Raw genomic sequence first — 27,198 nt, forward strand, 5'->3', positions numbered from 1 at the left:
TGCACATTCAAAACCGAATATTTTAACTGCTATCATAAAATCTGTAAATGTTACTGCTAATAAAAGTAAATTTATAGAATTATATATCATCTATCAACATATATGTACTTCATTCGTGTTCTACCTGATTCTGTTTTAGATCATTTTTTCTAAGGTCGCTTGTAGACAAATTATTTGATTTTTGTGGCCAATATTTAACATCCACCATTATACCAGAATCTATGAGAGAGACTATATATGTATATACAGTGGGGCAAAAAAGTATTTAGTCAGCCACCGATTGTGCAAGTTCCCCCACCTAAAATGATGACAGAGGTCAATAATTTGCACCAGAGGTACACTTCAACTGTGAGAGACAGAATGTGAAAAAAAAATCCATGAATCCACATGGTAGGATTTGTAAAGAATTTATTCGTAAATCAGGGTGGAAAATAAGTATTTGGTCAATAACAAAAATACAACTCAATACTTTGTAACATAACCTTTGTTGGCAATAACAGAGGTCAAACGTTTACTATAGGTCTTTACCAGGTTTGCACACACAGTAGCTGGTATTTTGGCCCATTCCTCCATGCAGATCTTCTCGAGAGCAGTGATGTTTTGGGGCTGTCGCCGAGCAACACGGACTTTCAACTCCCGCCACAGATTTTCTATGGGGTTGAGGTCTGGAGACTGGCTAGGCCACTCCAGGACTTTCAAATGCTTCTTACGGAGCCACTCCTTTGTTGCCCGGGCGGTGTGTTTTGGATCATTGTCATGTTGGAAGACCCAGCCTCGTTTCATCTTCAAAGTTCTCACTGATGGAAGGAGGTTTTGGCTCAAAATCTCACGATACATGGCCCCATTCATTCTGTCCTTAACACGGATCAGTCGTCCTGTCCCCTTGGCAGAAAAACAGCCCCATAGCATGATGTTTCCACCCCCATGCTTCACAGTAGGTATGGTGTTCTTGGGATGCAACTCAGTATTCTTCTTGCTCCAAACACGACGAGTTGAGTTTATACCAAAAAGTTCTACTTTGGTTTCATCTGACCACATGACATTCTCCCAATCCTCTGCTGTATCATCCATGTGCTCTCTGGCAAACTTCAGACGGGCCTGGACATGCACTGGCTTCAGCAGCGGAACACGTCTGGCACTGCGGGATTTGATTCCCTGCCGTTGTAGTGTGTTACTGATGGTGACCTTTGTTACTTTGGTCCCAGCTCTCTGCAGGTCATTCACCAGGTCCCCCCGTGTGGTTCTGGGATCTTTGCTCACCGTTCTCATGATCATTTTGACCCCACGGGATGAGATCTTGCGTGGAGCCCCAGATCGAGGGAGATTATCAGTGGTCTTGTATGTCTTCCATTTTCTGATGATTGCTCCCACAGTTGATTTTTTCACACCAAGCTGCTTGCCTATTGTAGATTCACTCTTCCCAGTCTGGTGCAGGTCTACAATACTTTTCCTGGTGTCCTTCGAAAGCTCTTTGGTCTTGGCCATGGCGGCGTTTGGAGTCTGACTGTTTGAGGCTGTGGACAGGTGTCTTTTATACAGATGATGAGTTCAAACAGGTGCCATTCATACAGGTAACGAGTGGGGGACAGAAAAGCTTCTTACAGAAGATGTTACAGGTCTGTGAGAGCCAGAGATTTTCCTTGTTTGAGGTGACCAAATACTTATTTTCCACCCTAATTTACGAATAAATTCTTTACAAATCCTACCATGTGGATTCATGGATTTTTTTTTCACATTCTGTCTCTCACAGTTGAAGTGTACCTCTGGTGCAAATTACTGACCTCTGTCATCATTGTAGGTGGGGGAACTTGCACAATCGGTGGCTGACTAAATACTTTTTTGCCCCACTGTATGATATGTATATAAGCCCCACTTTAATCTTAGAAATCTGACTTAATCTGGCTTGATAATGGATATATAGAAAATGAATAGTTGATTAAAAAACGTACATGGTGAGTGTGCTCTGAGCGCCAGACGACGTGACAATGGAGCTCTTTATAGTCAACAAGGAGCTTCACTGTTAAAAGCTGCTAAGTTGTTCAGAGAGTGAGGACTGATTCAGTCAGTTGGAAGAAATCAAGAGCGTTTGTGTTTCTGCTTGCTGACAAAACCTAAATTAGGACACATCTTCACTGTAAGTCAACCTCACTCTGTTATTCATACAAACTCACATCACTACCCTCTGCTTCTCAGGGTGACACCTACACACCCTCGAATCAATGTGGTTACTCGTCCACGTGCTGCACACCAAAGCCACACTAGGTGAAGGGTCCACACTAGCATGCACTTGATCCTACTAAGCCTTGCTAACATAATATAATCAAGCATGGTGAAAAAAAACGTTTAATTTGTTTTTTAGTGTGGGGCCAATAGTCAGCTTCATGCAGTGTTAGCAGTTACAAAATCAACAGAGAACTTCAGCGAGTGCGTCACATCAGATTATTATTTCTGGCATAAAGTAGGGCTGAACCTCTGCAAAGACTTGTGTAACAACTAGTGTATATTTTTATTTTAAAAAATGTTTGACATCTAATGGTGACGACAACAAATGCTGGGTAAAATTATGCAGACCGACAGCTTTTTCATGTATGTAAACTTCTAAAAAAGATATTATCTAGATTATCTGAAATGCTGTCAAAACATTAGTATATTATTTTGTTCCTAAAGCTGTAGGTTTGTACCATTCTCCTAAAACTGGTGGCACTGTGAGTATGAGGAACTGTACATATAACAAAGCAGCCCGCCTCTTTACAAAGAGATCACTTTTACTGGAGCGCAGTTCAGTTAGCAACATTGCAGTGGTCATACACACGATGCTGGAAGTTAAGTGGATTGCAGTTTTACTCTACACCTTAAGTAAGTAGACCCATCACTTTTTTCTCATGAAAGAATTACTTGTTGTTGAGTATTTCAAGAGAACTGACAACAATTCATAGGCATTGTTTGGTTCCTGTGGAATTTGAAGTTTATGAAAACGTGTTGTTTGGTTCAGGTTGGATCTCTTCCATAGTCACAGAGTTTCATGCTGTGGAGTTTCAGGCTGGTGAAGAAGTCACACTGCTCCAACTCCTGGTCACATATTCTGGTTCAAAATGATCAACAGACCTGACACGAGCTGCATCTTGTTTATATGCAGTGCTGATATCAATGCTTCTCTCCTTGTTGGTTTTCAAATTGGCAAATATAACATGATGTCCACTGTGCTGTTTGTTAAGCTCAAACAGCTGGACTCATTTGACTTATTGTATTTCTTTGGTGAATTTAACACTAATGCAACATATTTAACGGTTTAAGGTAGAGCTTTTTTTAAGACATCCCAATAAAATACACATTCATATTTTACTCATTTTGATGATAATTACTTGCCTCAAACCACAGCAGACCAAACGTTATGAGAATATTCTTATTTAAGTTACAAGTAAAATTGTAGTGCTACATGTATGTCAATTGTCTCTGTCTTGAAAGAAACACACTGAATCATAACTGTAGTTCTGGAATGCAGATGCAACTCAATAAAAGTTTATTTACAGCACAGCAATAAACCACAAATCATTTTCTCTGTAAGACTTTCTTTCATCAATCTCTGTCTTTCTGTCTCAGACAAAACTCTAAGATTTCTGTGCAGAAGAGAAAAAAAGGGTGAATAATTCACAGGGCAAATACTGAGCAACCATTCAAGCAACAAGAACCAGCTTCACGAAAGCAGTTAGTTAATCTTAAGTTATTGCTGGAAATAAGATTTTCAATAGGTGAACTTGTTACCTCAAAGTGTGTGGATGTAGAGGGTGGAAACCCAGGAAAGGTCCCAAACACAAAGGTGAGGTTAACACGCAGGTGAGGTTAACTCGCACCACACTTACAGTATTCATACACACCAATGAGACAGAAGTAGCACAGGAAGAACAATTTAGAGCAGTTTCCTGTGGTGAGTTAGACTCACTTTTTTCCTCCTGCTCACCATCAGTCAAAAACTCCTGTTCACTCTGCAAAAGGGTTAATGACTAGCCCGTGCTGGGCTGTCAGAAGACTGGTCGTACTCATCCTGCTTCCATAAACACTATTCTGCCCTCTGAGACTCTAATTACAGATCATTATGTTTCTGAAACTGATCATTTCTGATTTCCTGTGGTTATTTCAGAACCTGTCTCTCAGCCTCTCAGCGGTTTCAATGGTAAACACGTTTGAAGAGCTAACTCGTCAGGCCAGGACTCCCAGTCTATTTACACCTACAGGCCAGTGGACACTCTTTCAATGGTGAGGATGTGTACACCCTGGACAGGGAGGAACGCTGGTTTGAGCGCGGAGTCAAGGAGGTCATTTACATGAAAAGGGAAAAACTATCTCTGAATCGAGGAGGAGGCCTAAGGGTACATTATTCCCCATCTTAAAATGCAGCCATTTCCCAACTCTCTGTGGATGGTGCTCACGGCCATTGATCAGTGGCCATGGCAATTTGCATATTAATGATCAAGGAACTGACCTCACAGCCCACTGTTCATTCAGTGGTGCTAGTTTCAGTCATTGTGCAAATGTTGTGTTTATAAGTCTGGGGAAACCTGCAGTCAGCTCAGACAGAAGAAGTCACTTGGATCAGTGATGAAACGTTTCTCCCACTGAAAACAACATGTCCAGATGAACAGAATCAACTTTTATGGATTTACTTACCTGGATGACTGAGCATGCATCAAGACATGTCGCTCAGCCTGTTCCTGCTGGCCGTGTGACTTGGACCCTGCCTTCCACTGCACCCATTGTGGGTGCACCTGGGTGAGTGTGGCTAGGGCCCAGCCAGTCCCTGCTCCTGTTCCTGTTTGCATTCCTGCTTGCAGAGCAGCTTGGGCCACCTTGTATCCATTCCAGTTCTTCAGGTGATGGTGGCCAGGGCCCAGCCGGTCCCTGTCCTGGTTCCTAGAGCAGCTAGGGCCCAGTGTGTCCCCGCATCCATACCAGTTCCTCAGGTGGGGGCAGCTGGTGTCCATTGTTGCCTGCTCCTACGGTGAGGCCAGTCCACCTCTGGGCCTGTACCAAATCCTTGCGTGAGGGTGGCCGGTGTCCAGCAGGCTCCTGTACCCACACCGGTTCCCAGGGCAAAGGCAGCTGACACTCAGTCCACTCCTGCACTCGTATCTGTTCCTTCGGTGGGGGTGGCTGGTGTCCAGCTAGCTCCTGCGCCTGCCCCTGCTCCTAGGGTGAGAGTGGCCAGGACCTGAACCTTTCCCTGCATCCATACCTGTTTCTCGGGTGGTAATGGATGGGGTTTGGCCAGTTCCTCCACCCATTCCGGTTCCCAGGAATAGATGGCTAAGCCCTCAACGCGAGCTCCAGCCGCAGCACCCAGAGCCTGCTGCAAGCTCTGCACAGCCCCGACCACAGGTTTCTGCACCAAACTTTTGGTTCAGACTCTGGGGCCGGAAGGAAGAAACGCACATGGACACAAGACAGACCGGGGAGACAAAGGGAGGAGACACAAAGAGGGAGACACAGAAACAGTTAAGGGAGACGAGACACTGTGGGAGAGGGAGACATGAATGCACATGACGGAAAGGGAAAGATGGAATGAAACACAAGGAGGGAAATGTGAACAGAAAAAGGAAAAGAAATGCAACAACCTGTCCAAGACACAGAAGTGCGAGGAGCGATACAGACACATAAACACAGACTACAAGAGAGGGAGACACAAAGACAAAGGCACAAAATGGACCCAACAAACAAGAGAACGTAAACCAGAAATTACATTACAACACAAATAAATCACAAAAACGCGCTCTCAAAATGGTGGGTCAAATGACCCAGAACCATGACACGTAGTTCTGAATAGCCGTTAGCTGACATGTTTTGTTTGTCATGGTTAAAAAAAATAGTTCCAAAATAAAAATGAACTGACTTTGCAGATGTTACCACAACTTTGGTTTGAGCTATGTCTTCAGTGTTGGAAGAATCAGAAGACAAAGTTGCATTATGAATGTGACCCACAAACTCTTGCTGACTGGCAGACTGGGAGGAGATAATTGTAAGTCTGATGTGCTAAATTCAGCATGCCAGCATGCCAAATGAAACTGAAACTGGTTGTTGTGACTGTTGTTCTCATCCCCGTTATCACAGCTATGGCTGTAAAACTCTGGAGATTTCAGATAGGTACTTGATGAAGACTACGGTTAGATCTATTTACGTTGTACCAAAATGATAAACTAATCCAATAGCACATTCACAGATGGTGTACAGTTATTTTTGGTAAATGGTATGTCATCCAGATATGGGCCAGGTCTGGCAATGATGGCACTGTTTATGTGATGGCATGCCACATCTGGCCTGATTGTGGTGTATGTGGCCCAGGCTCATAGAAAACAGGTCTGGCCCAGATCCGGCATCAAGCTGGCACTTCTGACTGACTGGTGTCATGGAGGGTGTCTGTCAAAAAGATGTGGGCCAGGTTTGGCAATGATGGCACTATTTATGTTCCTATTTTCCTATTTTAGTTAGAAGACCCAAATGCCATGTTGCAACACTATACTGCTATGGTAGCCAACGTTTCAAATGCAAGGGTTTATGCATGAGCGTACACTTTATCCAAAACCTTGTGAGGGTTTACTCATGTTTACTACTGGGAGGCTGTAGCTCAGGAGGAGGTCACCTACTAATCGGAAGGTTAGTGGTTCGATCTCTAGCTCCTCCAGTCTGCATGTCAAGAGTGTGAATGCAGTTAGGAAGCACTCAGTTTAGAGAAAGTGTGTGATTGGGTGAATGTGGCATGTTGTATAGAGCACTATGAGTAATCCATGAGAGTAGAAAAGCGCTATATAAGCATCAGTCCATTCACTATCTGAATACTTTTGCGCTATTATGTTCCAGCACATGTTGTTATTAGTTGGCTTGATTAAGGTACACATTAGGCTGACATCTGGGGCCAGAGCTGAAACTGTTCTGGGCCAGCACAGGTCCAGCAGTGTGTCTGCAACTGGCCCGTGGCTGCACACAACTTACACATGGCCCACATACCGCAAAAAATGACGGCCCTTTTGTGGCCCAGATCTACTTTGCCAGAGGTAATCCACACATGGGCCAGTTTGTGAGTCTGAAGGTTTGGGACCTGATTGACGTGAGGCGCTGACGTGAGGACACCTGTGGCCCTGGTTTTCCTGAAACAAGAGGATCTAGCGATGGCTTCCAAGGGCAGCCAACGATTCGTTGCTATGGACCAGGGTTGTAGTGGTGCACAAAAGTTACAGTTTTGTATATAAGCTAATTTATATAACATTTATGTAACATTCTGTCATTTATGTTAAACAATGAGAATATTCCAATGTGTCTTATTCCTAATGAAACAATAGTGGTACCAATACTTCCAACTTATAAAGGCAGCTTATGTAGGGGAGGCTGGTCTGTCATGACTGATGAGATCATCAGTTTGCCAAATCTGAAGACATTTTAATGACAACTGAATCTCTGTGACTTTTACTTTCCAGAGTTAAGACAACAAAACACGCCTTTCAGTTTCATTGTGAAAATGCCTGTTTGGAGACCTGTGATGCAAATCTGTGTTTAAAGCACTCTGGGTCAGCTTCTGTTGTTATATGTAGTAGACTTGACAGTCAGCACAAAAATGTTAATATTATGTTATTTTATTATGTTGAGACATTTTTCATACTGCATGTTTGAAGTGTATTTGTTTAATTTCCAATAAAAATATTTATTTAACACAATGCAGTGGACTGAATGCATCATCTGAATGTCTGAACATAGTTTACAGGTAATCTGTCTACTAAAGAAACTGCTATGATGTATCAAAACACAAACATTAACTAATGCTGAAGAACCGACATGTGTTGTGACTGAAACATCACTTCCATCATTAAATGAGCTACTTGGTTGGATCTCTGCGTCTCTGAAAGGACTTTAAAAGAGAAGCAGCAAAAAAAAAAAAAAGCATCAAGAGGAGGAAATAAATCCCTCAGACAGACCCAGACGCCAAATGTTTTACATTGGTCACATCATTCTGAGTGAGCTCTAATCACCGCTATGCAAAAATTAACAATGATAAGCAGTTTCATAATTTTGAGATGAGTGACTGTGGTACCAACAATCATTCCAAGTTAAAGCTGATTAAATACATTTTTGCCCAAATTTTGTGAGACTGGACAAAAAGGACCTGTTGATTCGAAAAAGTAAACAATGAGTGCACCAGCTGATGTGACAATTGTGCTCAACAAGGAGCTTCACTAAGTTGCTAATTTATTCAGGGCTGATTCAGTCGGTTCACTCGAAGAGCATTTGTGTTGCTGCATGCTAAACAAATCTAGATCAGGACACATCTTCGTGGTAAATCAATCTCACGTTGTTATTCACACAAACTCACATCACTACCCTCTGCTGTAGCAAGGTGACACTTGCACAGCCTCATATCAAAGGGTTTACTCCTCCACAGGCTGTACGTTTCAAACCCACACTAACTAAAGGCTCCACACTGAGATGCACTTGAACCTACTAAGCCTTGCTAACATAATATAATCATGCATGATGAAAAAAGATACTTGATTATAGTATTAATACTTTATTTAGTTTGGGGCCAATAGTCTGCTTCATGCAATGTTAGCAGTTACAGAATCAACAGAGAACCTCAGCGAGTGCTCGATATCAGGAATTTTTGTCACGTATTATTACTGACACGTCTGATGCTGAGTTAAACCTTTTCAAAGAGCTGCGTAACCACTAGCGCAAAGTCTTATTTAAAACATCTAATTGTAAAGACAACAAATATCTAATATATCAAAATGATACAGACTGACTGCTTTTGTAGATGTATTTTAAACTTGAGACTGTAAGACTAAGACTGTATTTTAAAATAAGTCATCTATTAAATATATCCTATTAACCAGCATTATCTGAAATGCTGTCAAACAATAAAATATTGATGTTCTGTTCTTCCTAAAGCTTTAGGTTTGCACCATTTTCCTAAATCTGGTGGCACCGTCAGGCTGAGGAACGGTACATATAAAAGAGCAGCCCGCCTCTTTATGTAGAGATCACTTTTACTGGAGCACAGTTCAGTTAGCAACATTGCAGTGGTCATACACACAATGCTGAAATTTAAGTGGATTGCAGTTTTACTCTACACCTTCAGTAAGTAGACCTATCACTTTTTTTCCTCATACAAGAATTACATTTTGTTGAGTAATCCAAGAGAACTGAATCTTGAGACACTGAATGGCCAGTGTAGTTCATAGGTATTGTTTGGTTTTGGTGGAGTTTGAAGTTTATTTTGTTGTTTGGTTCAGGTTGGATCTCTTCCATAGTCACACAGTTTTATGCTGTGGAGGTTCAGGCTGGTGAAGAAGTCACACTGGAGTGCTCCAACTTTAGCAGACATACTGGTCACATAACCTGGTTCAAAATGACCAACAGACCCAACGTGAGCAGAATCTCATCTATGGTCAGTGCTGAAGGAAATGCTTCTCTCCAAGATGGTTTTCAAGCTGGCAAATTTAACATGACGTCCAACACCTCTGTGCTGTTTCTCAAGATCAAACATCTGGATTCATCTGACTCTGGCTTGTATTTCTGTGGAGAGTACAATGATGAAAAGACGGTAATTTCAAGTGGAACATATTTAAAGGTGCAAGGTAAGAGTGTAATTATGTTTTCTGTCATTTAAATCTTGTTATTTTGCATGACTTTTTACTGTCATAGGCAGTATATTACACAAAGTTTTATTTAAATTGTCCATTTTGTAGATGTGTTTGATGGATTAACAAATGTGATGCCTGTGATCCTGGGCAGTTTAATTGTTCTCCTTCTACTGGTCATCATTGGTCTGGCTGTCCAAATCAGGAAATTTCACTCAGGTATTTATATGATTTCATTTCATTTAAATTACAAATACAAAAGCAGAAGCGAATTACTGACGGATGGATTGTTCCTGTCATTTAGCTCAAGATGATGGACAGAATCCACAACAGAGTGAGGTAATCTATTTAAGATTTATTCTCACCAAGCAAGATATTGAACCCATTTAGGGTAACAGTTGGAGCCTGACCATACCATGCTTGAATATGCACATTTTAAGGAATTACAGGATGCTAACATCCAAATTAAGTCTCACATATTCATTTTGGCATTGCAGTTTTTCTCTCAAAAGCTCTTTCATTTTAATGATGAAAGTTGAGTAGCTGGACCCCAACACTAGATGGGTTCCCTGTGACCTTCTGGATGTTAAGAGGTTAACAAGTAATGTGCAGGATTAGTGACTTTGAACATTTTCATTTACAGAATGTGGACTCTGATGACATGAACTATGCAGCACTGAATTTCCATCCCAAAGCTAAAATCAGAAGGCCTGTACCACAGAGTGAGCTGGACACAAATGTGGTGTATGCTTCTACGAAACACTTGAAAAACAACAGGAAGATCAGCACAGAGTGAAAGCTGTCACACTGATCTCTCGTGAGGGATTTGACACATACACACATGCATATATTCAGTCCTGTTTTTTGAGTATTAAAATCTGATGAACTGAACGGACGAACATGAATATCTCAAGGATTATAATATATAACATGATTATATTATATTTTATTATATTATAACTGTATAACACAATAATGATAATATTATTTACACTTTTCAAGCTTTAACTATCAAAAAGAAAGAAAGAGCAACCCAATTTTGGGCCATTTTCACAACTTTCTAGTTGTAACTGTAACTGAGAAAATACCTTTTTTTAGCACTATCTGAAAATTCAGTTTCTATTTGCATGTAAATTATTATAATAATATATAATAATATTAATTTGTATAAATTTTTATTCTAAAGTATTATTCTAAGGTAATAAGGTAAAAGGTAAAATGAAATATGTATTCTTTTTTAAACTAAAAAGATATTTCTACTAATTAAGCAAATAGCAAACTGAATTTGTTATAACCTAATTTCACACACACACACGACTTCTCTGAGAAATCAAGCATAACAAGCAACCACTGTTCCACACACTGTGGCGATCTTCAAACTTCATGTAAGAGATTTACTTCCCTGCAGCTTCTGTAAGTCCTGGAACTGAAATACCTACAAATCACTGATGTTATTCATTATTCTTCTCTTCTTTTGCTAATTTTTTTTCTTTATTATCAAAGAATTTATGTCTCTTTTGTTTCAGCCCAGGCAGTTCAGTTTGGTGAAGAATTCAAACTGCTCTACTGCAAACTTCTTCTCAGATATTCTGCCTTAGATACATAAACAGAAGCAGTCCTATTTGTCTGACCTACGTGCTCAGATTTTATTAGCAACATTTATATCTACATTCAACAAAGTATTCAAAGTATTAATGTGATAATGGCTATAGTAAGTAATAAATTGGGCACATCATTTTTATCATTTAGGTGGAAATAAGAATCTTAACAAATAATGTAGAGATGTGAATAAACAGGTGACACAGCATAGCAAACACAGACATTTGAAATAAATTAATGCTTATCTTTAAAGAAGACCTTTCATAAATCTCCTTACCATCTGTCACACATATACTGGTACATTTGTGTATGTTCATATTAAAGATGGCCAAAGTTTCAGATAATGAGGTCGTCTTACGTACGAATAACCCCTGTGAGTCATAAGTACACACGGCTGATTGTTCAGAGATAAATTTAGTCGTTAAACCCTTGCATCAGTTTGATGTCACAGATATAACTAATCTCACCTACACAGGTCTGGTTGGTAAATCTACAGTTTATGACGGGCAGCCAATCAACAGAAAGCTAGCGTAAACGGACAGTGAGGGCATCAGGAGGATTAGTTTAAAAGGAAATCATGAAAAACTGCTTCAGTAGTTGCCAAGAATAACTTTATGATGATGAGCTTAAATGCCCTCTTCTGAGAGCTATTAAGCTCTGTTGTTTAGTTGCATCTCATAAAGGGAAATCGTGTTTGACTCTTATGACTCAGCTCTTGATCTAGACTCTGATGATCATCAGGATGTAACACTTCATCTGCATGGAACAATTAAAACCAGGAGGCATGCAACAGGGGAGAAATAAGAAACTCGTGTTATCCATGCTGCAACCAGACAGCCTGAACACAACCAACTTTTTAAGATAGCGTTGATACGTTGTGTCTGTCCCAAAAAAATAAGATCGCTTCTGTATCGTGATTAAAAGTTAAGCTTGTAATAAATATGATGAACAGGATATTGTTGTCTTTATTAATTTTGATGTTGAAGGACATAAGTCAGGACATTAAAGACTGTCAAGTGTTTCTTAAGCTGAGAGTTAGATGGAGGTTTGCAGCAGTTGAGGAGAGAGTGAGATATACATCATGAGCAACAGGAAACAACACGGTGTGGTCTGAGCAAAACTGACTTTGAGATCGTGAGGTCTGTCACATCAAATATCTGTCTCTTGTTTGTCTGTTGTTGTCTTGTTTGGGGTTTTTTTCTGAATAAAAAAAAATTTGTTTCTCAGCAGAACCACCTGTCTTCAGTATGCTATGACAGAGCAGGTGTAACGCTGGTGTAATGAGTGTTTTTTGAGTTTGGACAACTTTTCTGATGCTGCAACACAAAATTTATAATAATAATAATAATAACAATAATAATAATAAAGTATAACAATCCAGGAAATGATGTATGCAATGTTTATTGTAGATTCATATCATTTGTTGGAACATTTTGTATATAATTATCCGATAAATAATATAGCTGTGGATGCATATCCATGACGTTTGTGTCAGTGCAATGCACAGTCACAGTATATGAATGCAGCTAGTTAACAGAGCCAGCTAGCGTTATGTGAGAAATAGCACACAGTGCTTTCTCACCTCAGATGCTAAAACCCCAACGTGGTGACCCACAGAATGCAAACGCTCTGGCGTTAAGATGGCAACTTTTTTTATAGTATATTATTTATCGGATAATTATATTTAAAATGTTCCAACAAGATGAACATCATGGACAAGTCGGATTTAGTACTGTCACGTGAGGCCTAGCAGTCAGCTAGAAGCCAGAGCTGCCTACACTGACATACCTGTCAATCAAAGTGACCAAGTCCATCATTTTAAGCCTTAAGAATGTCTAAATGGATGAGGGAGTCTTGGGGAAATTACTCCTTTTAGAGCCGTATTTAAGAGGACATAAGAACTGCAGATTTTAGCTCTTTAATAGTTGGTTTCATTTTCCAGCCCCAGAAACTGCTCTTTAATTACAACTTATATATTTACTAGTTGTACAGATATCGCCCTCTAGTGGTCACAGCAATTAAAACATATCTAAGATAGTGGTAAAAGATACACAAAGTCTGTTTGGGGACCAGAATAGGTTAATTGTTTCTTTTTTTCCCTACAGTCATTATTTTTCATCCATTATTTATTTTCCACCATAAATGTAACTGCAGCTCAGGGATAAACCATTAATCTTTCAGATTAAACTCCTATTGAGATTTCTGTGTATAAATGAGCATTTATTGACCTTTGCTTTTGTAAGACATTATCTATTTTTTGCATATGACCTCACCTGTCCATTATTGCATTTACTCTGTGGTAACATTCACACCAGTGCGGTATTTCTATCTATATCTTGAATCAGGTCTTCAGCTGCCTGAGTCACAGCCACATACAGCAAGCCGCTGTATCTTTTGGTGGACTTCCTGTTGTTATTTAACCTGTCTGTAAGTGTGAGATGTGGCGTGGCAGTTGCACAGCCTCAGATTATATTCTCCGGTCTGTACCAGGGTGATAGCCACAGCAAAGGTGCTGGTGCACAAGTACACAGTCTGCCTATAAGCTGCTGCTTCAAATAAGAAGCTATCTATATACGGCTTCAGACTGCACAACCTTGGGAACCTTTACTGGTACACAATCTTTCGATGTATTTGATAAGTGGATTGATCCAGGCATGTTTCCAATTTTGTCACATTTTGTGTGGGTCAAATAAAACAGGTCTAACAGACGTGAGTGAAGTGCCCTGCCCCCACCTTCTTCAAATCAAACAAAACTGATGTCAAACGTGCTGTGTGCTGATTTTGTTTTAAAGACATTAAAAAGATGAACCTTTTGTGTGACTCCCCATTTACATGCAGAAATTGGAATATATCACATATTCAAATTATTCAAACCAATGAAGTGTGTTCTAGTCTTTGTAATAAGATATTGCGATCAGTAGTATTGAATACTGGACTGATGTCCAACAGGACAAGCACAAAGATGAGCATAACAAGGTCATTAGTAACCTTCACTGCTGTTTCTGTGCTAAGATTCACTCTAAAACTCAGAATAAAAATATTCAAATGAACCATTCCTCAATTCTGTCTTGAAAGAGATATTTAAAATTAAAGCAGTAAATAACGATAAGAGGTTTTGAGCATTCTTGTAGGAATGTGTAACAGACATGTTAGTGGCATACAGGGAGTGCAGAATTATTAGGCAAATGAGTATTTTGTCCACATCATCCTCTTCATGCATGCTGTCTTACTCCAAGCTGTATAGGCTCTAAAGCCTACTACCAATTAAGCATATTAGGTGATGTGCATCTCTGTAATGAGAAGGGGTGTGGTCTAATGACATCAACACCCTATATCAGGTGTGCGTAATTATTAGGCAACGTCCTTTCCTTTGGCAAAATGGGTCAAAAGAAGGACTTGACAGGCTCAGAAAAGTCAAAAATAGTGAGATATCTTGCAGAGGGATGCAGCAGTCTCAAAATTGCAAAGCTTCTGAAGCGTGATCATCGAACAATCAAGCGTTTCATTCAAAATAGTCAACAGGGTCGCAAGAAGCGTGTGGAAAAACCAAGGCGCAAAATAACTGCCCATGAACTGAGAAAAGTCAAGCATGCAGCTGCCAAGATGCCACTTGCCACCAGTTTGGCCATATTTCAGAGCTGCAACATCACTGGAGTGCCCAAAAGCACAAGGTGTGCAATACTCAGAGACATGGCCAAGGTAAGAAAGGCTGAAAGACGACCACCACTGAACAAGACACACAAGCTGAAACGTCAAGACTGGGCCAAGAAATATCTCAAGACTGATTTTTCTAAGGTTTTATGGACTGATGAAATGAGAGTGAGTCTTGATGGGCCAGATGGATGGGCCCGTGGCTGGATTGGTAAAGGGCAGAGAGCTCCAGTCCGACTCAGACGCCAGCAAGGTGGAGGTGGAGTACTGGTTTGGGCTGGTATCATCAAAGATGAGCTTGTGGGGCCTTTTCGGATTGAGGATGGAGTCAAGCTCAACTCCCAGTCCTACTGCCAGTTTCCAGCCTCCACCACTCTCAGCACTGGAGCCCCCCAGGGGTGTGTTCTGAGCCCCCTGCTGTACTCTTTGTACACATATGACTGTGTGGCCACTACCAGCTCCACCACCATCATCAAGTTTGCTGACGACACCGTCGTGGTGGGCCTGATCTCTGATAACAACGAGACGGCCTACCTGAAGGAGATTAGGAATCTGGAGAACTGGTGCCAGAGGAACAACCTCCTTCTAAACGTCAGTAAGACAAAGGAGCTGATAGTGGACTTCAGCACTAAGCAGGAGAGGAACTACCAGACCCCCGTCATCAACGAGTGCCCAGTGGAGAGAGTGGACAGCTTCAAATACCTCGGAGTTCACATCACGCAGGACCTGTCATGGTCCTGTCACATCAACTCCGTGGTGAAAAAGGCCCGACAGCGTCTCTACCACCTCAGACGCTTGAGAGACTTCCAACTGCCCTCCAAGGTGCTCAGGAACTTTTACTCGTGCACCATAGAGAGCATCCTGGCGGGAAACATCTTAACCTGGTTCGGGAACAGCACCATGCAGGACAGACGAGCTCTACAGAGGGTTGTGCGGTCAGCTGAGCGCACCATCCGCTCCGAGCTCCCTGACCTGCACTCAATCTACAGCAGGCGGTGCTGGACCAAGGCCAGGAAGATCGTGAAGGACCTCAACCATCCCAAAAACAGACTGTTCTCTCTGTTGAGGTCAGGAAAGCGATTCCGCTCCCTGAAGACCAACACAGAGAGACTGAGGAGGAGCTTCTTCCCGCAGGCGATACGGTCTCTCAATCACACCACCACACAGTACTGACCCACACATATGGTTCTTACACACACACACTGGACTTTCTGGACTTTGGTTTTGCACAACACTGGTCACTATATTCTTCATTTCCAGTTAATACTTGTACAGCTGCTGTTATTGTGTATATATTTATTTATATTTAGATTTCTTCATACATTCTTATATAGTTCTATATTGTGTATTGTGTATTTTGTTGTACAGTTATTTTATTTTCAACTTTAATTTCTATATTTATCTTTATCTTATTCTTCCCAGTTAAATTTACCCTTCATTCTAATTTGTGTTGTACAGCTATTTCATTTTTAACCTTAATTTATATTTTATTCCTTCCTAGTTAAATTTACCCTTTTTAATTTTTCATATTTATTTCCTATCTTATTCATAGCCTTTTCCTTTTTTGTTTTCTTTAGGTCACGAGCAGTTGTCCAAGCATTTCACTACATATCGTACTGTGTATGACTGTGTACGTGACAAATAAAATTTGAATTTGAATTTGAATTTGGAAGACACCTTCTTCAAGCAGTGGTACAGGAAGAAGTCTGCATCCTTCAAGAAAAACATGATTTTCATGCAGGACAATGCTCCATCACACGCGTCCAAGTACTCCACAGCGTGGCTGGCAAGAAAGGGTATAAAAGAAGAAAAACTAATGACATGGCCACCTTGTTCACCTGATCTGAACCCCATTGAGAACCTGTGGTCCATCATCAAATGTGAGATTTACAAGGAGGGAAAACAGTGCACCTCTCTGAACAGTGTCTGGGAGGCTGTGGTTGCTGCTGCACGCAATGTTGATGGTGAACAGATCAAAACACTGACAGAATCCATGGATGGCAGGCTTTTGAGTGTCCTTGCAAAGAAAGGTGGCTATATTGGTCGCTGATTTGTTTTTGTTTTGTTTTTGAATGTCAGAAATGTATATTTGTGAATGTGGAGATGTTATATTGGTTTCACTGGTAAAAATAAATAATTGAAATGGGTATATATTTGTTTTTTGTTAAGTTGCCTAATAATTATGCACAGTAATAGTTACCTGCACACAGATATCCCCCTAAAATAGCTAAAACTAAAAACAAACTAAAAACTACTTCCAAAAACATTCAGCTTTGATATTAATGAGTTTTTTGGGTTCATTGAGAACATTGTTGTTGTTCAATAATAAAATTATTCCTCAAAAATACAACTTGCCTAATAATTCTGCACTCCCTGTACATATGTGGGCTGGTCGGGGTCAGTGCATGACTCCAGGGTGCTCCACAACAGCCCACTGTACTGGCAGGCCATTTACCCTCCTCCAGTGCATTTCATCCTCACAGATGGAGGGTACCCATCTGTCCAACATCCACTCCCTCTTATCATTCCCTACAAGAGGCCAGTCCAAGGTGTGGGTGCCCAGCGCTTCAACTCTCATCAATCCACGTCATGGTCTATTATAGAGCATGCTTTTGGAATGATGAAGACAAGGTTCCATGCCATCTTCCTCCAAGCGCTGGAGGTGCACCACACCTTTGTACCATATATAAGTCATTAGAATACATCTTTATTGTTTTTAGTGTATGTGCATGTATAAACACTTTATTTACAGAACGAAACATCTGTTTCAGGTCATAGCAGCATGTGCTGTTCTGCATAACATCTGCCTTGGTGTTGGTGACATTGCGGCCCCGGGGGATGAGCCCAAGGATGATGTGCAAGATGAAGGGGAGACTGGTTTGCACCACTTTGATCTTGCATCGTTCTGAATACATTTTAGTGACATGGCAGGCATTAGTCACATCAGCCCTGCAAACCCAAGAGATACATGATGCAGTGGACAATGGAGAAGAGCATCCCTGAACACCTTGTGGAGACCACCCTGTATGATGCTCCACTCAGTAGCTGGAAACACAAACCAAGGGTCTCAGTTGTGGCACCTCCTTCTTCTTTTTGGTCCTGGTCCAGCAGATTCAGCAGCACTGCTCGAGACTTCATACTCAGGCAAATATCAGGCCTGATTAATGGTGCCTGTGCACACTGGGACACTCAGGTTAATGGAGGTCATTAGGACTGGAGTCCTGGTAGAAGGCCTCTGCCTTAACACCTCATCCATGAGGGCAAACCAAAACTCATGATGGACCAGAAAGACCTCTTAGGACAGAGCTTGCATATGGGCAGAAATCTGTGCCATCAGAAACTGAATTTGAATAAGTTAAATTTGAATTTGAATTGCTCAGATTGAATCTGAATTGTAACTTGAATAAATGCTTTTGAAAACTGAATTTGAATTAGTCTAATTTGAAATTGAATTTATGGTTTGAAAATGATCATCACTAAATTGAAATTGAATTTTATATTTTGAAAATGAATTGATTTGCTTTGAAACTGCATTTTATCCTTTAAAAATTCAGCTCTCGAATAATTTCAGTTTCACTTCTCACCATTCAGTTTCAGTTATACAATTCAATTTCAGTTCCAAAATTCAGTTTTTTGGAACTTACATCCGGTTCCGGTTCAAGCGCAGATTAATAGAGCTACGTTTTACTAGCGGACCGAAAGTGTTACTGACGGGAATCTACAGCGTCTTTAGCTGAATTAAGACTTCAGAAGTCATTCGTCATGTCGAATGAACTCTCAGGTTGGTAATACATGTATAAGAACAAGCGTCATGTTAACAAATGATAGCCGTACGGTAACTTTTATGCTTATTGTAGCTGCTAGCTAAAAACGCTAATTTAGCGTAGTTTGCCCTGAATTCAGCTTTGACAACAAATATGATCGACTGTTTCTAGTAGAATTCCAAAGCTGTCATCTTGGACCCTCTCAGAGTACCCCCTCTGTATGCTTGCAGAGACCCCTACAGTAGGGAAACATGCAAAATGGTGTCCAAACCTTTGTATTTTAGCTTTATTTATGTCTTACACAGCATCCCAACTCTTTAGCTAACTTAATAACTTTAGCTAAAGTGAATAGTTAGTCTAATTCATTAGTGCAGCATTACTGGATCACCTCTGTTTGAAGTGGTATAATGTGATATACAACTATCACTGAAACAGCAAACTTTGTAAATAAGCAAACAACACTTCTCATTCTCTAAACGTTTGGCCACAGCTGTAGATTACACTATCAGTGCTTGTTCACTCTTGACAATAATTACATTTCTAAATTTACTTTGTGCATTTACAGGTAAACAATATCTAATATTTTATCTAAATGACTGCTTTGTCTTTGAAAAGGGTGAAGAGCCTGAGGCCGGTGACAGTCCAGTTCTACTCTAAGTACATCCTTACAGTGGCTCACAGGACAAGGCCACATTCTTGTCCTGCCAGAAGAGAAGAGAAGCTTCAGAGTCTTCATGCAGTTCAACCACACCTGTCATATTCCATATGACAGGGGTCTCAAACTCCAGTCCTCAAGGGCCAGTGTCATGCAACTTTTCCATGCCCTCGAGGACTGGAGTTTGAGACCCCTGCCGTATGGTGTTTATGCTGTTTTCTACCCCACAGTTACAGCATGTCTGGCTGCCTGTTCAGCATATGCAAAAATATATGATGAGTTCAAGCATGTGATGACTAAGGCCTTCCATTATGGTGTTTGTCATCACATGTCACAGACATCTGGATGATCATTTGGAATAAACTAAAAACTAAAAACTTGTTACTTCATCTTATCTTTATTATTGTTCTTATTTTACACTTTTCATTGTTAGGCATTAGGTTTATTTGCAGTAGTCCTTTCCAACTTCTTTCCCTCTTCCATGTTACTGTGGCAGCTTGTCAGCATCTATTTGGGGTTGGGAGTGGAACAGAAAGTAAGGAAATCCAAAGTGCCATTAAAACCAGGAGAGGTTCTTATATTTCAGAAGAAGGGATTAATTCAAAAGACCTCAATGCCATATTTTATTTAGGAACCCTAGAGAGCACTTTGCAAAATAACACATTCTTATAATTTCACCCTCAGATGAGCCAAGCTACGACTGTCAGGGAAGGTGATGTAGGTACAGAGCATATGAGAGTGGTTACGTTTGTCTCTTGTCTAGATGAAGGCACAAGAGGGATGGATGGCAAGGTGTAGAGATTCAGTATCTTCAGTCTTCAGTGGACACTCCATTTCTGGCACAAACCACCTGTAAAAGATGGTCGATTTAGGAGGTGACCCGACAACTTCAGCCTGTCAAACATATTAATGGAGCAGTATGTTTAAAAAAAAAAAAAAATCTAATTAAGTAGAATTATTATGGTAGTTAAACACAGTGATAGTTGTATATCATATTATATCACTTCAAACAGAGGTGATCCAGTAATGCTGCACTAATGAATTAGACTAACTATTCACTTTAGCTAAAGTTATTAAGTTAGCTAAAGAGTTGGGATGCTGTGTAAGACATAAATAAAGCTAAAATACAAAGGTTTGGACACCATTTTGCATGTTTCCCTACTGTAGGGGTCTCTGCAAGCATACAGAGGGGGTACTCTGAGAGGGTCCAAGATGACAACTTTGGAATTCTACTAGAAACAGTCGATCATATTTGTTGTCAAAGCTGAATTCAGGGCAAACTACGCTAAATTAGCGTTTTTAGCTAGCAGCTACAATAAGCATAAAAGTTACCGTACGGCTATCATTTGTTAACATGACGCTTGTTCTTATACATGTAGTACATTTATTACCAACCTGAGAGTTCATTCGACATGACGAATGACTTCTGAAGTCTTAATTCAGCTAAAGACGCTGTAGATTCCCGTCAGTAACACTTTCGGTCCGCTAGTAAAACGTAGTTCTATTAATCTGCGCTTGAACCAGAACCGGATGTAAGTTCCAAAAAAACTGAATTTTGGAACTGAAATTGAATTGTATAACTGAAACTGAATGGTGAGAAGTGAAACTGAAATTATTCGAGAGCTGAATTTTTAAAGGATAAAATGCAGTTTCAAAGCAAATCAATTCATTTTCAAAATATAAAATTCAATTTCAATTTAGTGATGATCATTTTCAAACCATAAATTCAATTCCAAATTAGAATAATTCAAATTCAGTTTTCAAAAGCATTTATTCAAGTTACAATTCAGATTCAATCTGAGCAATTCAAATTCAAATTTAACTTATTCAAATTCAGTTTCTGATGGCACAGATTTCTGCCCATACTTGCATGCAAAAAAGAAAAATAGTGAAACAAAAGATACAAAACCGACTGGAAAAAAACACACGCTTGAAGCCTACAGCTATGTGAAACCAACAGTGAGTAACCTTAATGTCAACTTGGAGTGTAATTTTCTGTAATTATATATGCTTATAATTTTAGAAAGTTACGCCCAATTTTGCAAACAACAAAGTCATATGCAACATTTTACCTAAAAATTCAGCCTGTAAGGTTTTGGAGAAACAGGACTGGATAGGTGAGAGTTAATTTTTGAATTTATTTTTTTAATAGTGAACAAACAAGCAAAGATGTGCAAAAACAGTTTGAATAGCATGGTTTCCTCCGTGACAATCTCCCAACTTCCGAACAGTGAATTCTCCTCTTGGTCCGTGGTACAAGAAACAACTCCCTCAGCAATATTTATAAAAGTGCTCGGCTCCCCCCACACTCTCCCTTCTGGTTTGTTTGCAAAACAAGACACAATTTAGTTCATTTCTCACCGACAAAGGACAAAGACAGGTTCACCTGAGCGAGCCGGAGTTTACTGACTCACTTAGTGATCCCAAACCTCAGCCACTCTGTTTCAGGGTGAGCCTATGACGAGGATCATCAGCAGCAGGTGAGTATGATTGTTGGCAGGTGTGGCTGACTTCAGGGCGGGAAACTCTCCAGCCTTGGTGTTGCACATAAACAAGAACCTAGAGACACACATACACACAATGCAAAATCTTTCAAAATGACTGGTGTTCAAGTTCTTCCTCTCGTGGTTTCATGCTACGACTTGTCAGCCACAGAGCTTTTGTTCAGATCCCCTGATGGTTTGTGTTACTGTGGCATCTGACACACACCCAAGTCCTTCGCTGCAGGCTGTCTGATCCAAACATAATGATCATCACTGCTGAATGATGATGATGTGATGGTTCAGTAAATTTACTGAACCAACCATTATCACAAGAAAGGCTTTAAAATTCGAATTTGCAGAGTAACCTTTTGCTTTTAAATGTATATTATAAATATAAATGTATACATATTTATTTTGCTGCACGATTTAGCTTAATCAGTTAAATCACCACCACTCTGCACAAGGTTTAACTGCTGACAAGAACAGCACTTAAACTTTCCGCTGTCATTAAAATGGACAACAGAGAAAATTTAGACGATATTGTGTAAACATGGGGTCAGAAGGTACTCCTTTTTCTTGGGCCATTACCCAGCCCTTCCCGTCGTCCTCCTTTCCCCACTGGACCCTAACTCTAAAATCAATCTGCGGTCACCTTCCTTGTATTTTACCTTTGTGTAACTGTGCTTTGAAGCTTTGCTAATCAGTAAATCACTGCCAGCGAATCATAATTCAAAAGAAAACTCAGCAGCGTAAAGTGAAGTTATGTATGAATGTAGTTTTATGCACAGCCCACTGATCTCACTTTTAGTAGAGAAATCATAATCATACACAGCAAATCCAGCATGTCCAAATTAACACTGTCGGATTTGATTTCAACACTATTAAAGTGTCTATATGGGTCCACACCAGAGTGTTAATTTAACTCTTTTTGGAGAGTTGGTACGTTAACTCTGATTTAGTGTTAAACACCAAATCTGTCTGGAGTTGATAATTTAACACTTGGTGTTAAGAGTTTATATATTAACTCTCAAAGAGTATTTTAGTTTAACTACGTAAGAGTTATCTTCTAATTCATTCTAAAAAGCGGGAATTTTACTGTTCTGAACTTCTAGAAATTTCTTTTGGAAATAAACATTTACTAAAAAGACGCAATGGTTTTTGAAAAACATTTATTCTGAACTGTGCACCACAATTTCAAAACATTTTCTGAAAGATGTAACAGTATACATGTTCTCACTTTCATTAGAATTTTGTTTATCAAAAGGTCTGACATAGTAAATGCAAATAACAGCATTCTCATCACTTATTTCTTCAATACAATATGCATGTCCTTCATTCATCCCTTTGTGGAACTTCAACGCACTTCTGCTCTCCCCCATATTCCATCTTCACAAGCATATCCTGTGCGGAGATTGAATAAAAATTAGTTGACACTAATTAATGGCACAAATAATCCAGTAAACAATTGCAGCACAGTAAAAAAAAAAAAAAAAAAAAAGGAATCCTCTTTGAGCCATTACTTGTGTAAAGTATTTTCCCAAAAGACAAGGACACAGGCAACAGGTTATACTGAACTAAATGTAAAACCTCAACCTTTTTAATTTTTACCTAAACCGTGTGCACAAAACTCTGGAGGGATCTAAATGCTAACGTAGAACCCAGTCAGGACGCCTGCTACTGCTGTTTGCTCGTTTTGTTTTTTAAATTTTTATGGGAGATCATTTTCAGGCTTCGAGTAGCACCATTATACCAACATTTCACATTCTAGACATTGTTTTAGGTGTATTTGACCAAAGGTTTGACTGAAAATTCACATGCAAGCTTTTTTTCAAGGCTGTGGTATTTGCCTGCAAACAATACCTTTCAGCTAGCTAAAACAGAATATTATGCTATCAGCGAGCAACATGGCTAATGCCTTTCACACAGCTTTGTCTCAACTCCAAAGAGCCACAGAAGTAAAAGCTAATAACAATTGAAACAATCTTTGAAAAAATGACTTACCAAGCATGGCAAACAACTCAAATATGTAGAGCAAACTGTTCTGAAACGGCTTCACTTCAGCTTCGATTGGAGCCGTGCTGGGGGCGGAGTCTGTGAATTTACTCTATTGGTGTCATAGCCCCTCTAGGAGTTCAGAGTTAAGAGGTCAAGAGTTAATGTTTCCATTGTAACACCTCCAGATTTGACATAGAAACACTCATTTTTAACACTCGATTTTAACTACTATCATTTTACACCTCAGAGTTACATTAAAAGAATGTGACTCTGCTTAGAGTAAAATTAACTCTACTTTTGCAAGAAGACTACTAACACCGAAACATTTAACACTTTTGAATTTGCTGTGTATCTGTCTCTCTGTATATCTGTAAGCACGGTGTGAAGGTGTGTGATTTTGTATCTCCTCCACCCGACAGCTCCACTCCAAAGTAAGTTTCTCTGCTGTTTTTTCTGGAAACTGACTACAATGATTCACGCAGAATCTGCTTGCTCTTACTCTGTGTCCCAACAAGATGAAGACAGGCCATACATCAAGAAGCCACCAAACGTCTTCATGCTTTATCCTAAGGAGCAAAGGCCAAAGGTCAAAGCTGAACTAAACGTCACTGAGAGAGCAGCTCTAAATGCAGTCGTGGGAGAGAGAGTAAGTTTGTAACTCTCCATATATTTATGCATCTCCTAATATTTCATGCCTGTGTTTGTGCATGCATGCTGTAGCTATGTGAAGTAGCAGTGTACCTGTGTATTTCTATGTGCTGAGTGTTTTTTTGTGTTCTTCTGTCCACAGTGGAAGTCACTTTCAAAGGATGAGCATAGGAAATATTCTGATCAGGCGGAAACAGAAAGATGTCGTCATGCCAAAGAAAATCCAGCGTGGTCTACCAAAGACAACTACATACGTCCAAAGGGCCAATATGCAGTTCATACATGGGCCCATCGCTGCTCTAAATGATGAAACATTCACAGCAAAGCGTTTGAATCACTTTTTAAAATTCGAATGTGTTTGTATTTAGGGCAAAAAGAGGAAAAGACATCTCACACATCTAGCACAAGTGAAAAAACCATTTCAGTTATTTTTATTGCAAAATGTGATAAAAACAAGACAATAATTTGGTGTTTTTGTTTGTTTTGCAGCATCTGCAGTTGAATCCAAGGATGAAGCACAGCAAACCAAGAGGCTTTGTATGAGGCCAGCTGAGAGAGCCATCCACTTCCTCTTATTCAGTTGTGAAGGACCCAGATCAGCAGCCACAGCTAGATGTTAGCAAAGTGCCTCACCAGCAATCAGTGTGTGCGCAGAATCCAAACACACAGACATCACTCAATACACCTGTGTGTCAAGGAAATCAGGTCCCCACTTCCTGTCACTGGCTGCCTCTGCTGCACCCATTCAGCTCCGCACTGAGGTCACCTTTAACAGAGACGATCATTGAATTCAACTTGATCCTTTCACCTTCTCACAATCTCAGCAGCCCTCCTGTCTATGTGCAGACCCCGGCACTGATCTTCTATTTAAAAAGACCTGGGGCCCGTTCTTCGTACGTCGCTAAGTAAGTTAGCTGGATTTGATTGTTGACGATTTCGCGTGATCTTGGATCGTTCGGTTCCCCGAAGCTCATCCGGGACTTGCTGTCATAGCAACAGAGCCGTAAGCGTAAACCTGCTCGGGAGCAGGCTTACTTTATGTAAACAGGATTAGATCGCGGCCACTCAGGTATGTCCGCCTCATGTATACGAAAGCAACAGCGATATCCCACCACTGTTTCACCAGAAATAGACATCATCAATGTAACTAAAGATAATGCAGCACTTGATACTGTTATTGATGTCACACAGATACATACAGGTCATTTCCTAAAAAAGGGAAATGCACTATTAATCAAGCTATGTCATGTAGGTGATCACGCCAGATGCAACTCATATGTCAGAGTAGTAACAGCAAATTACGTCGTGTAATCAAGATGGGAGACCACGGCTATAAAAGCGAAGGTGGAAGTGGGAAGTCTATCGCAGCCATGTCCTGTCCGTTTGTACGCGAGCCACCCATTGCGGAAGGTGCAAGAGTGATAAGGAGAGTTTTCAGAATCCAACGTATATTGCGGGATAGACAGGATCCTTTAGCTCAGCGCGACAGTGTGCTCATAGAGAGATACCGATTTTCCCGTGAGGGTATCATCTACCTAACCAACTTGCTGGATCCCCATGTTAAGAGTACCACTCACCGTAGTCGGGCATTAACAACTGCACAAACTGTGTGCATTGCCTTGCGTTACTTTGCGAGTGGCACATTTCTGTACGCTGTTGGAGACGCAGAGAACGTTGGCAAGAGTGCTGTCTGCCGGGCCATTCGCAAAGTGTACCTGGCACTCAAGCATTTCCTGGGTGCGTTTGTGGTTTTTCCAAGCCACTTAAGACCACAGGTTGTCAAACAGGGCTTTTTTGCCATTGCAGGTACAGTAAATTCGATAGTGAATGTGATGCAATCATGACCTATGTCGGTAACTGTAGCTCGATTGTCCGCAGGCTTTCCGAATGTGATTGGTACCATAGACTGCACACACATTGCGATCAAGGCCCCCCCAGGCCCCAATAAAGGGGATTTTGTCAATCGAAAGGGGGTCCACAGTATAAATGTGCAGGTGAGTAATACTAACATTCCAGATGGCAATATATAATGGGAGGAGTGTGTTCACATATAATGTAATCTCCCAGATGGTGTGTGACTCTATGTGCCATATCACAAATGTGGAAGCTAAATGGCCCGGATCAGTGCATGACTCAAGGATCTTCAGAGAGTCAGGGTTATGCACATTATTCGAGCGTGGTAAGAAAAAGAGGCTTATTCTGATATTTCACACTCATTTCGGGCCTAACATAACAGCATTTCTCCATTACACAGGGGCCTACGATGGGATTCTCCTTGGAGACAGGGGTTATGCATGCAGGCAGTACTTCATGACACCGTTCCCTGACCCCAACCCTGGGCCACAAACCCGCTACAATGCAGCTCTAGCCAGGACAAGGGCACGCATTGAAATGACCTTTGGGCAAATGAAGGAACGATTTCAGTGTCTGAAACGCCTGAGGGTTGCACCTGACAGGGCATGTGACATTATTGTTGCATGTGCCGTACTGCACAACATTGCCACCATCAGAAAAGAGAGGACTCCCGTGGTGGAGGTGCAGCCTGATGATGACCTCCAGCCAGTGCACTTGGACCAACCTAGTGGCAGAGCTGCACGGGACAGAATTGTGCAACACAATTTCGAATAATTAAATCATGACATAACATATTTTCTATTGACGTTTATTTGAGCATCTTTGTCTGTCTCATCACACACAAGCCAGTCATCAGTTGCCTGGAAAAACAAATCATATATACTGTGTCATGCAAGGTCATCAATAGTGCTCCGTATGAAAGTGTATTC

At 40.6% G+C, this 27,198-nt stretch overlaps 1 protein-coding gene across 1 annotated transcript; it reads left to right on the plus strand.

Moving 5' to 3' along the window:
- Window positions 1-9,074: 9,074 nt before the first annotated feature.
- Window positions 9,075-10,443, plus strand: LOC147336162 (uncharacterized). The gene is made up of 5 exons (XM_086287656.1): window positions 9,075-9,117; window positions 9,273-9,617; window positions 9,729-9,839; window positions 9,925-9,959; window positions 10,264-10,443. The coding sequence occupies exons 1-5, from the start codon at window positions 9,075-9,077 to the stop codon at window positions 10,414-10,416; spliced, it is 687 nt and encodes a 228-aa protein (XP_086143782.1). The 3' UTR covers window positions 10,417-10,443.
- The last annotated feature ends 16,755 nt before the right edge of the window (window positions 10,444-27,198 follow it).

This window comes from Aulonocara sp. 'chitande type north' Nkhata Bay, linkage group LG3 (assembly GCF_057382095.1).
Source record: "Aulonocara sp. 'chitande type north' Nkhata Bay isolate Kocher_YH1m ecotype deep benthic linkage group LG3, A_spYH_male_GT1.1, whole genome shotgun sequence".
Classification (NCBI taxonomy): domain Eukaryota; kingdom Metazoa; phylum Chordata; class Actinopteri; order Cichliformes; family Cichlidae; genus Aulonocara; species Aulonocara sp. 'chitande type north' Nkhata Bay.

Excerpts from the sequence above, each read along its gene's own strand:
- LOC147336162 (XM_086287656.1), top strand. The coding sequence starts at position 9,075 with ATGCTGAAATTTAAGTGGATTGCAGTTTTACTCTACACCTTCA. Across the intron at positions 9,118-9,272 it reads AGTTTTACTCTACACCTTCA|GTTGGATCTCTTCCATAGTC; the intron begins GTAAGTAGACCT and ends TGTTTGGTTCAG. Across the intron at positions 9,618-9,728 it reads AACATATTTAAAGGTGCAAG|ATGTGTTTGATGGATTAACA; the intron begins GTAAGAGTGTAA and ends TCCATTTTGTAG.